This window comes from Phodopus roborovskii, unplaced genomic scaffold (genome assembly GCF_943737965.1).
Source record: "Phodopus roborovskii unplaced genomic scaffold, PHOROB, whole genome shotgun sequence".
Classification (NCBI taxonomy): domain Eukaryota; kingdom Metazoa; phylum Chordata; class Mammalia; order Rodentia; family Cricetidae; genus Phodopus; species Phodopus roborovskii.
In genome coordinates this window covers 6,823,188-6,837,559 of record NW_026126611.1, presented here as the reverse complement: position 1 = coordinate 6,837,559, position 14,372 = coordinate 6,823,188, and the positions used below count along the sequence as shown (strand labels likewise).

Sequence of the window (14,372 nt, the reverse complement as noted above, 5' to 3'; positions counted from 1 at the left end):
TCCCTCTCTTTCTTTCTCTCTCTCTGGATCCCTCCCTCAGATGACTTTAGCTTGTGTCACATTGGTGTAAAACTCTCCAGCTCACATATGGATTACTAAAATCACTGGAGCTGGAGAAATGGCTCAGCCATGAAGAGTGCTTCCTGCTCTAGCAGACAACCCAGGTTTAGTTCCCAGCACCTAGGTAAGGTGACTTACCATGTCATCTGTAATGCCGGCTCCAAGGGACCTGACTCTTGGTCTCTGTGGGCAGGCATCAGCACTCATGGACACATACCTACTCACAATATTTATAATTTTAAAAGTACAATAAAATAAATCTCAAGAAGAAACTGCCTAGTACTTTATAGTTCTCTGAAAAGTGATTGAAATGCAGAGATAGCGTTAACTAGCTGTCTGCTGAAGAATAGCAGCATAATCTTACAGAGCCTCATTCATGCCTGCTCTCACCTGAAGACATAGGAGAAGGGAAATGGGAGGGCATTCCTAGAGGAGGGTGTGAACATTGGGTTTAATTTAAAGAAGAGAAAAAAAGAGTCAGAATTTGATTGGTAGAAAAATTTGGCCAAAAGCCAATGATTTTTGCAGAAATTAATTTACAGTTAGTCTCCAATCATTCTTCACGGAACCTTGTGACGTCTTGGGGTACAGACCTGCCCTTGAAGGGTATGACAGAGACTGACCCAAAACCAGAATGGCGTGTAGAGTGCTGTGAGTGAAGGCTGCGGTTAGCGTGAGGTGAGTTGTGTGTGGACAACCCTGAAGTCCATGAGTACCCGTGGAGTACTAGACAGACGCTGTCATTGGAGCCTAATCAGACTCTTTACTGGCCAGAAGCAGGCCTAGGTTTGCTCTGGGTGAAGACAGGAGCATGTATTTCTCCTTGGGCATGCAGTCATGGAGGGGCTTTTGACACTCCCAGGGGAATATAGCAGGTGGACCGTTGGATAAGTGATTCCAAGGCCTAGGAGAGAGACGCAATAAGGGCTTGACTGCAGCTGAGGTCTGTTGGGCGGTAGCCATGATTGTAGACTCTAAGAGGCTTGACCTTGAACAGCAAGACAAGGAGGAGCTTGGGAGGGGTTGCTGTGCTGGGGCGGAAGCTCCGGCATCGGGTTGCCTTGGCTGTACTCCTTCCTGTCGAGGCCTGTGGCCAGAGACTGAGGTGCTCCCACACATGTATTCATCACTACACTGTCTAGCTCTCCCGAAGGCCTTTCCTCACGCAAGCTTTTCTCATTGGAAGTGTTGGGTGTGAAAAAGAACTCAGGATGGAGATTTTTGTTTTTCAGATCTGATTTCATGTTGTGCGTCAGTGTTGTTTGGTTATCTGTGACATACTTATTCCGAAATGGTTGCTTTCTCAGCCATTGCTGACAGCTAGGCTGGGGTGTGGGCTTCTTCCTCCTTCAGGCCATCTCAGTAGTGGACTGTTCATGTGGGAGCCACAGTTGGAGTGAATTCATAGTGGGCTCTCGGAGCTGGTGGTTTGTTCTCTTTTGCCTTGGTGTGGATCTTGAATAGCAGTCACACATTAAACTGCCAGTCCTTTCTGTAAAAGACTTAGATGTCTGTTCTCCTCGCGCTCTCTGCTCAGTCTCTAAAATAGAAACTGTGTCAGGACGTGCAGAGGCGCGCCCTGCCCTCTGCAGACACTTTGCCGAGCTTAATGCTCGGCAGGTCGTGGGGAGACGCACGCTGATACACAAAGCTCCCATCCTTCAGACTTCAACTCCGGCTGCCAGAACAAACACTGTAAACGTGTTGGCGGAGACAGACATCAATTTCTCATATTTCTGCAGGTTGAGAAGGTCAAGACAAAGGCATCGGCCAGTTTGATTACTGGTGAGGACTTCATTCAGCCTGCAGGTGGCTGACCCCAGGGACGCACATTGCCTCTCTTTGATGCTTAGAGGGAGAAACTACAATAGTATCTCTTCCTCTAGAAGGGTACCAATCCCTAATCTCACCACGAAGGTCCCATTCTTGTGACATTATCTAGACACAACCCCTCAGTAGGCTACTTGTGTCTGAAATATAGGCGGCGATTGGCATGTTTGTCAGTGAGACGTGTACGTTCAGCACGAAATACATTTGTAACAGTGTCAGATGCAGGATCTCTAGAGACTGCCTGAAAGCCAGTGGTAGGGCTCATCACGCTTCCTGGGATCCATGGGTCCCTAGTGATGTCCAGCTGGTGACACACTTATCTGTGTGGCGGCCCATGCTGCTCTCAGCGAGAAGCTGCACCCAGCCTGCATGTGTTGTGGGATCCGAGAAAACATCTCAGGAGTCGCCCTGCGTGGTTAGCTTCATGCTTAGCTCCAGAGTAAGCATATAGTGAATGCATTAATACCATGCGTGCGCCACTGCATTGATTATTTACTCATTGTTACTGTCATGTGAAAACATTCTAAACATGCAAGTTAAACTTTTTCAGGAAAAAAATATGCTTGTATAAGAATATATTAGTGAAACCCATTATTTTATAAGCTATCTAACATTTTTAATTAAAAAGTTATTTTAGGAGCATATTGTTTTTCAAATATGGTAAAATAACAACATGCTTACATGACCAAATGTATTAATGAATTTCTGCTGAATCTTTACTTTTCCAAACAAATGAATATCTTTTCTTAGCCCCTCTCTTTTAGTCAGAATAAACAGAAGAAACAAAAAACAGTAAAGCAGGTTTTCCTGGTATTTGAAAATGCCTGAATAGCATGATATAGTCATGCTGCCAGTAACATTTGGTTTCAAAAATTCTGATGGTTGTCAACTTGGTTCAAAACAAAACAAAACAAACTTAGATGCACCTGGGAAGTGTCCCCTGGGTATGGGTTATCTTGGTTACGCTGAGTAGGGAGATCTCTCACTGTGGGCTGCACCACTCTTGCTGTGGTCCTGGGCTGTGTAGATGGGGAAGTGAGCTGAGCATGTGTGTGCATCCACTCTTCTCTGACCCTGATTGTGGAAACAGTGTGGGCAGCGGCTCAAGCTCCTGCCACCGTGGTTTCTCCATTGTAGGGGCTGTTGCCGGGGACTAAGAGCCACAGCAACAGAAAAGAAACAGGCACTGTGCTCTCTTCTTCAGTTTTAATGACTTTTCAGATGTGCGTGCATTCTGTGTTCCTAAAACAGACTGAGACCGAGATCACTCCTGCTTGTTCAAGGGCCCTGATCTTTGGTTACAGGTGTTGTTTGGCACAGCAGATGGACAGGTGATCGTCATGGACTGCCATGGCAGAATGCTGGCCCATGTCCTCTTGCATGAATCCGATGGCATCCTCAGCATGTCCTGGAATTACCCCATCTTCCTGGTGGAGGACAGCAGTGAAAGTGACACAGACTCAGATGACTATTCTCCTCCCCAAGGTAACTGGTGTGCAGCCACTGGCTTGTACTGCATTTGCCCACCGCACGCGTGCACGTACACACACACACACACACACACACACACACACACACGAGCACGCACACGCACGCACTCACGAGCACGCACACACACGAGCACGCACACGCACACGAGCACGCACACGCATGCACTCACGAGCACGCACACACACGAGCACGCACACGCACGCACACACGAGCACGCACACACACACACACGCACACACACACGAGCACGCACACGCATGCACACATACACACACTGCACTCACGTGAGCACACACACACCACACACACTCACGCATGCATACTTACAGCACACACACGCACACGAGCACGCACACATACTCAAGCACAGGAGCACACGCGCACACACACTCACTTATACACACTCACACACCATACACACACACACTGCACTCGCATGAGCACACACATGCAGACACACTCACAATACTCACACCATACACACACACACTGCACTCACATGAGCACACACACGCAGACACACACACTCACAATACTCACACCATACATACACACACACTGCACTCACATGAGCACACACACGCAGACACACACTCACAATACTCACACCATACATACACACACACTGCACTCACGTGAGCACACACACACCACACACACTCACACACCATACACACACACTGCACTCACCTGAGCACACACACGCAGACACACACACTCAAGCATACACGCACACGCACACACACTCACTGGAGAGAACTCTTCTGTGAAGTGCAACAGAGCTGGCCTCCTCTCCCCGTGATGTGAGCCCTCCCTGCCACCCCTGTTCTCAGGATCACTGGGTGAGTTGGTTGCACTCCAGAGGGTTGGGTTTTCCTCGACATAAAATGAGACATGTGTCTCCTGCTGTCCCTGGGGTTTTGCAGGGCTTAGCTGCTTAATGGGAATAAAGAGCACTGCAGGTGAAAAATTCTATACTGTTAATATAATTTATTATGTGGTATAGCCAACTCCCTAGCGGTTTCAAAGCCGGTAGCTTAGCTTCAGTGTATAAAAGAAAGACTCATTGCGCTGTCCCGGACACCAGCAGCTGGAGCTGGTTCCCTTGCTGGTGCTCTGTCCCCTCTCTCGATGACAGGCACCATTGCCCCTCTGCAGGCTCTACTGGTGTCAGACACTGCGAGTGCTGATGATTTCAGACCCAGCCTCCTCCACCTCTGGTAGTGTGTCTAGTTTTTCAGACGGGTAAGAGACTAAAGGGAAGAGATCAGAGCTGAAGGAGCCTGTAATACCTACTGGCCTTGGCCTGAGTCAGCATTGGCTGTTCCCCAGAGTCCCAACCCCGCGCCGTCTTGTCTTTTCTTTTCCCTTTTCCTTTTTCTGTTTTTAGTGTATTATGAAATGGTGGAAAGGTGGAAAGGAACAGCTCCTTGCTTAAAAGGGTGTCCTGTCTTCAGTTAATTTTACTGTGTACCCTGGAGTTGAAGCCATGCATTGATCATGAGCATCCTATCCTGTGAAGGGCTTGACCAGTGTCATCAATGTCTACCTGACACTTGTCTCCTCCTCCAGTCACAGAGACAAATGCCTCCTAGGAGTTTGTCCCATGTGCAAAACAAGGGTTTCGGGATCCACTGGGTCATGGGAGGGAGAGTGTTCATCACCCACAATTTCTTCCAGATGGTGACTATCCCTTTCCTGATGGGACACAGCCTTGATAACAATGTTGGTTACACGTCTGCAGCCTCAGAGCAGTGAAGTCAGTTTCTGTGAAATGCAGTCAGCTGGTCTTTAAATAGATGGGAAACCCGACTCTCTTCTTACTTTACTAGAGGAAATGGGGTGCGAAGAACAAGTTTAGAAAGCAAGTCTAAAGTTGATCTGAGGCAGCATGCTGTTGCTGACGCTCTGTAACCTGAGTTGCACTTCTCAAAAGCTCTGGGGTGGCACACCCTTGCCTTTAGCTGGAGCAGTGTTTGAGTGCAGAGGCATTATAATGCATGGCTGAGAGTGAAGGTCAGGAATGCAGTCTGCTGTTACCCAGCTGCTGAGTGTCCAGGAGGCCGCCTTGACTGGCTGCTGGAGATGACTTCAGTGTGACTGTGGCACCTACAGAAGATTCTGAGCGGCTCACCATCCAGCTGTTCAGAGAGGCTTTTACTTAAAAAGTATTTTTTGGCAGGCGATAGTAGTGCACAACTTTAATCCCAGCACTTAGGAGGCAGAGGCAGAGGCAGAGGCAGAGGCAGGTGGATCTCTGTGACTATGGGGCCAGCCTGGTCTACAAGTGAGTTCCAGGACAGCCAGTGCTACACAGAGGTACCCTGTCTCACGGCCTCCCCCCAAACCCAGCTTTTAAGAATTCATTTATTTTACATAAATAGATCTGCCTGCATCTGTGTCTGTGCACCGCATACCTGCAGTGCCTGCAGAAGCCAGAAGAGGGCAGTAGGTCCCCGGTAAAGGATGGCTGTAAACCATCCTGTGGGTGCTGGGAATCCAGCCCCGGCCCTCTGGAAGAGCAGAGTGCTCTTAGCTGCTGAGCCCCCTCTGCGGCCGTTTGCTTTCTAAGTAACGTGGGTGCGGCAGCTGTCTGACCCTCCCCCACCATTCTTTATGTCATACACCATTTAAATAATTTCCACTTAGTGTCTGAAGAGACACGTAATGCTTTAACACACACGTTAATAAACGTCCGTGGGCTGTGGCCCTCAGTTACTCCCGGACTGCATACCCTCCATCCTAGCCTCACCCCAGCTGCCCATGCGGGTGCCCTGTGTGGCCCCTGAGAACTACAGTGGTAGCCTCACTTGCTGGCACCCCAGGCCAGCCTGGCACCTGCGTTATTGGACAACTGTGGTGGTTTGAGTGAGGGTGACCCCCCCCCCCAGGCTCCTGTGTTTGAGTACTTGCTCCCCAGCTGATGGAAGTGTTTGGGAAGGACTGTGGGGCATGCCGCTTGGAGAAGTGTGTCACTGGGTATGGAATTTGAGGCTCCAAAAAGCCATCCCATCCCCATTTATCTCTCTCTGCTTCTTACTCACACATAAGGAGCAAGCCCTCAGTTACGGTTCCAGCGCCATGCCTGCCCGCCCACTGCTGACTCCAACCCTTGCCTGCCTTGCCCTGTGCCTTGTGTCTCTACAGATGGCCCTGCGGCATACCCCGTCCCTGTGCAGAACATCAAGCCTCTACTCACCGTCAGCTTCACCTCGGGAGACATCAGCTTAATGAACAACTACGACGACTTGTCCCCGACTGTCATCCGTTCAGGGCTGAAAGGTACAACATACACCTGTCCCTCAGGTGGGACCTGTGCCCATCTGCCTTCCAGGCTGGTGCCTGTTGAGTTCTGTCCTGTGTGATGGCGTTTGTGGTGGACAAGGGCACTGCTAACCTCCCTGCTTATCTTAACAAGTCTGTACTACTCCTGAGTCGGGCTCCATGCTCAGCGTTCATCTTCTCGTCCTTTCTCCGCTCCCGCAAGGGTGGCCTATTGTTGATTCTGTTTACAACTCACTGTCACTTTACTCAGGTGGCGGCACCCGTGCCTTTGGAGGCAGCGGAAGGTACACAAGTTTCCTGTGCACAGAAGCGTTTAGAATTTTGGCACGCTTACTAAGGAATTGGTCCTGAGACAGTTGAAAGGCCCGTGGAGGTCCCAGACTCTCACACATGAAGGGGAATGATGAGTGCTGGTGCCTTCCTGTGAGGAAGTCTTTTCTCAAGGGAAAAATTAGTGCTCTGATCCTGCAGTTCAAGGTCACTTAGACATTGTGACCTTGGATATTTTGGGAACCCCCCTTCTTCCCCAAAAATAAACTCTTCAGAGTTCACTGGGGGCAGAGTTAAAAAACAAACAAACAAACAAAAAAAGCTTTACATTCTAATCCTGGTCTGGTTCTGGTCCTTGATATTGTAGGGACCAGACAAGCTGGACCTTCCATGCAGCTGGTTACTGTCCTAAGCTGGCCATCATGAAGAGTCCCTCCTGTGACAGCAGCGGCCTCTTGCCTGGGTTCTTCCAGAACCCCGAGGGTGTAACGAGTCGCCTATGCACACCACACTTGGCAGCAGGATATTGCACTTCACTGTACCACCCACACACTCACTGTTCTCAAATTATAGAATATTTTAAAGCACGTTGTACTTGTTCTTAGGTGTGTGTTTCCTTTTGCTGCTTCAGAGCTGCACTTGTAAGGAATGATTTGCTCTTGCTGATCCCCCCAGACAGAAGCTCTTCATACCACACACAGTCCCGTTAGGAGTTAGGTAACTCTTTGTGTTGCTGCAAACTTGAATTCTTGTGCTGCTCTGCTAATTACTTTCTGAATGTCCTGTCTTCCGTGGAGTTAAAAATAAGGGCTGGCCCTTTTAATTCCTCCATGTACCTTCTAACCTGAAGTTCTGTTTTTCTTCAAAAATTATTTTTAAACTTTTTAACCACATTTGCTGTGATTGTCTCCAGTGTATATACAGAGAGCTGTCATCCAGGGTCATCTCAGTCTCGTGATCATGACCCAGCTTTTCTCTAGACACGGTCTGTCGTCAGCTGTGCAGAGCACCCTGGATGTACTGTGTCTTTTAGGTTCCCTCTCCTGTTGTAATGAAAAAGATGTGAAGCAGGAAGTTTACCCGTTTGTTTGTTTTTAATTTAAAATCCCCTTTTTTCTGGTTTGAATTTAATTTATATGAAAAACCCACTTTATTGATGGTTGCATGACTGCAGGTGCTTACAGCCTTTTCTCTTCTGTTTGTAACTGTTTACCTTAGCCCTGGTTCCTACTCTGCTAGTGTTGACTCAATGAGGGAACTCCCGGAGGCCGACTTGCCTCAGGGAATGCGTTCTTAGCTTCTTGAGATTACAGAACTTCAGTTACTACAGGGTGTATTGGCTTTAGCATGGGAATCATTTCCCGGACATGGGTTTTGGCCAGATGTGACCTAGTATATACAGATTTGGGCACTGGATTCTAGCCCTGGGTTCTGAACTATGTGGTTGTCTTGGTGGATCCCCTTCAACCTCTCTACAAATGGATCTAGACTTCTGAGCGCCATATAGCCGCATGACGGTTTTAAAGCACTGAGAGAGGGCAAGAGCCATGATTTTATTAGCATTAATAGGTGTTAATGAATTTGTTTACTTATTTATTTTACCAACAAGAGGTGATTGCTCATACCAGATAAAGATACAGTATTTACTAGCCATTTGTAGGTGGGTGTCTCTTCTGCAGTGTGAAGATCTCTCTCCTAATGCTTTCTGCCTCTTAGCAGGCACACCCTTGTTCTCTCCTCTGCTCTCTCGTCATCATAAGTGTCCAACAAAAGCCAGAGCTCTCCTACACATGCGCATCTAACCCCTGAACTTGACAGGCCCAGTGGCGCCCACTCAGTAATTAATTAGTAAACTTAGGTTTTGCCTTGTTTCATTTTTTTAACTGGAGAATTTATGAGTGAATTCTTTTAGTCATGGGCATGAAGGGCACCAAGTAGCAAACCCCTGATAGAACATGCCTCAGCCACAGACCTTTTCTTATGGAAGTTACGGGAAGTAGGTATTTAACATGCCAGCATTTGTTTAGTTATGTTCCAGAGGAACAGCAATCCCCACTTACGTAATAAATACCTTGTAGGAGACGTGCCTTCATGAAAAAGGAGGAAGAGTCTCTGTTGCTTTGTGTTTGAATCTACTCAAGCCATCACGTGGCTGCTGATGAGGAGGGCTGTGTCCTCCTGCTAACTAACTTTTGTGTGTTTTCAGAGGTGGTGGCCCAGTGGTGTACACAGGGAGACTTACTGGCAGTTGCTGGGATGGAGCAGCAGCCCCAGCTCAGCGAGCTGCCCAACGGCCCTCTTCTGAAGTGTGCTATGGTCAAGTTCTACAATGTTAGAGGGGAGCACATCTTCACGCTGGACACACTTGTGCAGGTGAGGACCCTTGGACATGCCGGTCTTAAGTGACTTATTGCAGTTACCTTTGGCCCTTTGGCAAGGTTTTTTTTTCTTCTTCTTCAATTGATTCATGGCGTGTAAACCAGGGAAATAGGGAAGAAAGCATTTTTTACCTTTTAGCCAAAAAGCTTGATTCCATTTTGAAATGAAATGCGCAGAGAGAAAAATAGAGGGATTTGCTTCTGATCTGGCCACTTAACAGGAAACCTGGAGATGATAGATTCTCTAGGTCTGTGCACAAGAGAAACGTGGAGACTTAACATATACCTCCTGTAAATATGACCAGCAGTTGTAGAACTGACAGAACTCTAAGGTGGGTCTCAGGCCACCCTAGACTGCAGGCTTAGGGAAGAGTGAGGGGAAGGCTCATCATAAACACAGCAGTGTGAGACAAGGCCAAGGGTTGTTCAGAGCCTTTTCCGTGCTAAAGCGCCTCTGGCAGATCACCTTCCTCCTCCTTGTGGACACAGATGAAGTTTCCCCTGTCTCTGTGAATTATACTCCGTATGTATGTCTCATGTAGATAGGGAGTGAATGTATCCATTTTTCTCCTAGCTTATTTCACTTAGCATGATGCCTTCGGGGTTCATCTGTGTTACAGAGCATGTTGTGAGTCTGCCTTCATTTTTATGTGTAAATAGGTCTCATTGTGTGGCTATAATACATTTTGTTTGCCTGTTGAGTTCCTTCTGTCTTTGGCAGTTGTTTGTTTTGTTTGAGACAAGGTTTCTCTTTGTAGTTGTGTTTGGCCTCTTGAACTCAGAGGCCTCCTGCCTCTGCCTCCCAAGTGCTGGTATGAAGTCATATACCTGCACACTTACTGGCTGCTGGAAGAGTGCTGCCATGAACATGGGTGTACACACACATACCTCCCTGAGACCCTTCTGTAAGTTCCTCGTGTATGTGCTCAGAAGTTCACTTCTTAGTCGTGGGATAGTTGTTAATTTTTCTGATGACCCACCATTTCCCACTGCAGCTGCTTGTTTGTACATTCCCACCCACCTTCCTAAGAGTCACGATTCCTCTATGTCCTCACTCGTGTTTGTTATTTCTGGAAGTGGTGTTCTGTGTTTTCCTTTTAATAGTAGCTGTCACACTGGGCATGAGGTGCTATTTCATTGTGGCTGTCTTTGTAGCCTGATACTGTACTAAATATCTCACTAGGGATTTGTGTGTCTTTAAAGAGATGGCTTTTAAGTCTTTTGCTCATTTTTAATCAAGCTGTCTTATTTGTAGGATTTAAAAGTATCTTTTGCTAATATTGTATCTTTGTGAACAAGTATGCATGTTTGCTCACTTACTAATCCATGCACATAGCTGATATTTTGAGAGGTTATTGTGTGGCTGGCATAAGCCTTTAAGTACCACTGTGTAAGAGCTAAATGAGGAGACAGAATCTAAAACCTTGGAAACCAGTTATAGAGGATACGTAAGTAATCACAGACCTTGATTTTGAGTTAGAATTGTTTTCCCGATGCTGTGAAGAAGGAGTGGATAGTGAGAGAAGGCAAACACAAAAAGAAGTATCTCTACTTAGAGAGTAGAGTATGGCCCTCTCTTAGCAAGCATCAGACGCAAAGGAGATAGAGTGTCAGAGGGATCATTTAAGGGAAGGATGCCAGCCTGAGGACAGCAGGTGGACGTAGGCTTGGCGAAACTGGGCGCGGAGGTCTTAAGGTCGAGTGGTCTCACCCTCCTCATAGTGATGGAAGTTACGCTGTAAAATATTTTTCCGTCAGTGTTTGTGGTGCCGTCTGGTCTGTGTGTTGATGCTGGTCTAGATGCTGGAGATGTCGCTGCAACGGCCGTGGTAAAGAGGGAGCTGCAGTACGTTTTCTGAAGCAGAGTGAGATACCCCACCATTACCTGTTTAAAGTGACAGTGTGTGCACGAGGATAAGGAGTGGGAAGTGACAGGAAGCAGAGACGTGAGCTGCTTGTAAGCAGCTAATAAGACCTTGTGGCAAAAAAGGAAGAAATAAACAGAACACTGGCCAAGGGCAAGGCGGAACGTGGGCCTGGGGACAGGGTGGAGAGCCTGGAAGACTCATAGGAAAGAAAGAGATTGTGGCAGGCGCTGTGAGTGTTAAGGAAAGGAAGGACAACTTCCAACCGACTCCCCAGTAGACTGAGGTACATAAGCACTGGTGGCGTAGGAGACAGGAGCCCCTGGGAGTCTTTCTAAATTCTTAAACTTTTCTGCTTAATTGGGAATTTCTTAATTTGGCTCGAAACAAACGTCATGGTTCTTGGAGTCTGTCTTGGAGTCTGTGTCCCAGCAGCATTCTCTTCCCTGGATAGAGAAGGTCTTACTCTACTTTCTTAGTTCAGAGGACCGTATCCCTAACACCTACTGCATAAATCTGCCCAAAAGTTGATGACCTTCTTTTCACTGAAGCCTTGTAGTGTGGAATGCCTCTAGCGTGTATTACTTTACTGTCCCAGTTTCTTCAAGCCAAGGCCGTATTTTCCTTGATTTTCTGACTTGCCCTGTGGTACCTTGCTTGGAGCGGCATCGTCTTCCCTCACCGTGCGGAAGTGCGGCAGCTCTGCTTTCTCCTGTTCCTCTACTAATTCTCCTTGCTGGGGCATCCCTGCTCTGCTCCACCCGACCTGTGGATTCTTTTCTGCCGTAAAGGACGCGGTCATTGACCAGTGCTGTCTGTGGAGTCTCTTGTCCTGTTATCTTGTCTGTAAACATGTTTTGTTGTTGTTTCTTTAGTAGAATAAATACCCTTGACCTAAGGGCTGGGGAGAGAATGGGATTCATTAGCATTAGTGAGTGACAGGTAGTCGAGTTTCTCAGTGAGGTAGTACCTGTTCTTCAGGCTCTTGCTTGTATGAGTAAGGACACCAGTACTTAGGAGAAGTGGCCACTGGTAGTAAGACAAGCATTAGCTGGAACTATATTGCCCAGCCCTCTTGATGTCACTGTCCTCCTGCTTTACCTGGGACAGGAGTGTCTATGTGACCACTGAGAGGCCCGAGACAGTACATATGAACACTTTTCGTGACAGCAGACTGTAGTGGGGTCTGAGGATGTGTGCTTCCGTTGTTTAAATAGATGGCGATTGGAACTTTCATATAGTGAACAGTCTGGATTAGTAGTGTAAATTCTTGGTATAAAGAAGAGAGATGCATGCTGAGGATAACTTTATATCTGACCTATAATCAGCCATCATTCAGATAGTTTGATGGACAGTGGAACCAGGAGGAGAGGGCAGGAGTCTGCCTTCTGCAGCCCCAGTGCTTCTGTCATAGCAGATCCATTCATCTGTCAAAAAGGAATGGAAAACCACAGGGAAGAAGTCACATTTCTGCAGCCAGCTCTGGCGTGTCAGTTTGTACAAGCCGAGGACGGCTGTCATGACTTAACTTAGGAATGTTATAGTGGGGACGGGGTGCAGAGGCAGAGGGTAAGCCGCTGTCTGTAAAACAAACTGAGGGCTGGGGATGTTGTTCAGTGTTGGTGCGCGTCCACAGCAGGACTCCCAGCACCCAACAAAAACGTAAATAAATGTGTAAGTCTGGTGCTGCTAGGGCCTCTGTCCTAATATGTAGCTGCAGAGCTTACTGAGTACATCCACACACAGTGTTGGTCTGCTGTGTCAACGATGAAGCCTTCTATCTGTGCGTTAACAGCGGTCCTCAGTGATCTACCCTGTGGAATCATCTCGTTGCAGAAGCCCAGCTTGAAGTGTTGTTAGAAGCCCTCAGATTTGAGTTCCTGGATCCACAGCTAATACATGCATCATCTTCTTTGGCTGGGAAGCTGTGGCCCAGCCTCATGGATAAACACACAAGATAAATTATCTGCAGCCTTGTATCTTGCTTTGAAGTTGAAACCAGGGTTAGCGGACCCTAGGGGCTGTTTTAGGGAATTGTCTTTATGTTCCTTTTATCTTGATGTTTGTCACTAAAATGTTGTGAAAATTCTGTTCCTATCTTTCATATAAAAGATGTGACATCTCCACTTGTGATTTCTGAAACCCCTGGAGACCTCATTAACTTAGCACACTATCTGTCTGGATCAGCATGAAGGAATCTCACAGTTTCTCTATCACAGCCTTTCATCTCTTTCTGCCGTGCTCAGCTTATGTAATACTCTTACTTAGGTAATACTAGAGTTTGAGATTTATTTCAGTGCAAGAGGTTTCTATCATATGCATATTTGGATTGCAGCTTGAGTTTTCAGACATCCTTATAACCCCTGGACTCTTCCCTGGGAATCCTGCTGCCCCGTCTCCCTTTTCCAAAGGCAAGCCTCCTTGCTGCCCCTGGCCCACTGTTTAAAAGGGTTGAGAAGAGCAGTGACCTAATTCCTGGGTTGCAGCTACAGTGGGTCCCAGAAGACCATGCTGCCTTCTCCTGTGACCCTCACAGCATTCCTATTGGATTCATGAAAAGTAGGAGGCTTAGAGCTGGCAATTTGTCCCAGGTTTCATGACTGGGACCCCACATCCATTGTTAATTTGACCTTGAAGTGCTGTCTCTTGGAAGAAGTGATGGAAAAGGGTCACGTGATTTAGCTCTTCCTCCCCTTCTAAGTCATTGGAACAGCACTGGGTAGTTGGAGGGTCCAGATGGCCAGCACTGTAAGAAGTTTGGTGAGTGTGCCCTGAGGCAACCGTCCCTGCTTTAAGAACCCATTGCCTGCAGAGCTGGTGTTCTCTGCTGTGCTTTGAAAGCCACCATTCTCAATACTGTCAGATGACTTCATTTCCTGAAATAAGTGTAACTGACACCCCCCCCCCGCAGCGCCCCATCATCTCCATCTGTTGGGGCCATCGGGACTCCCGGCTGCTGATGGCCTCAGGACCAGCCCTGTATGTGGTTCGAGTAGAGCACCGAGTGTCCAGCCTCCAGCTGCTGTGCCAGCAAGTCATCGCCAGCGCCCTTCGAGAAGATAAGGACATCAGCAAGCTGACCTTGCCCCCTCGCCTCTGTTCCTACCTGTCCACTGCCTTCATTCCCACCATCAAGGTAGCCTTCCTTCCCGCCCTTCTGTTCTTCCTTCCTAGCCTTTCTACCTGCAGGGAC

The 14,372-nt window shown here is 47.7% G+C and overlaps 1 protein-coding gene across 1 annotated transcript in view; it reads left to right on the top strand.

Annotated features, from left to right (window-relative positions):
• Tulp4 (TUB like protein 4) overlaps positions 1 to 14,372 on the top strand; it is an 81,624-nt gene that overhangs the window by 45,206 nt on the left and 22,046 nt on the right. Inside the window, exons 4-7 of the mRNA XM_051206109.1 lie at positions 3,195 to 3,375; positions 6,529 to 6,663; positions 9,143 to 9,309; positions 14,091 to 14,315. Coding sequence (XP_051062066.1) covers positions 3,195 to 3,375; positions 6,529 to 6,663; positions 9,143 to 9,309; positions 14,091 to 14,315 — 708 coding nt within the window. The remainder of the gene's footprint in view (positions 1 to 3,194; positions 3,376 to 6,528; positions 6,664 to 9,142; positions 9,310 to 14,090; positions 14,316 to 14,372) is intronic.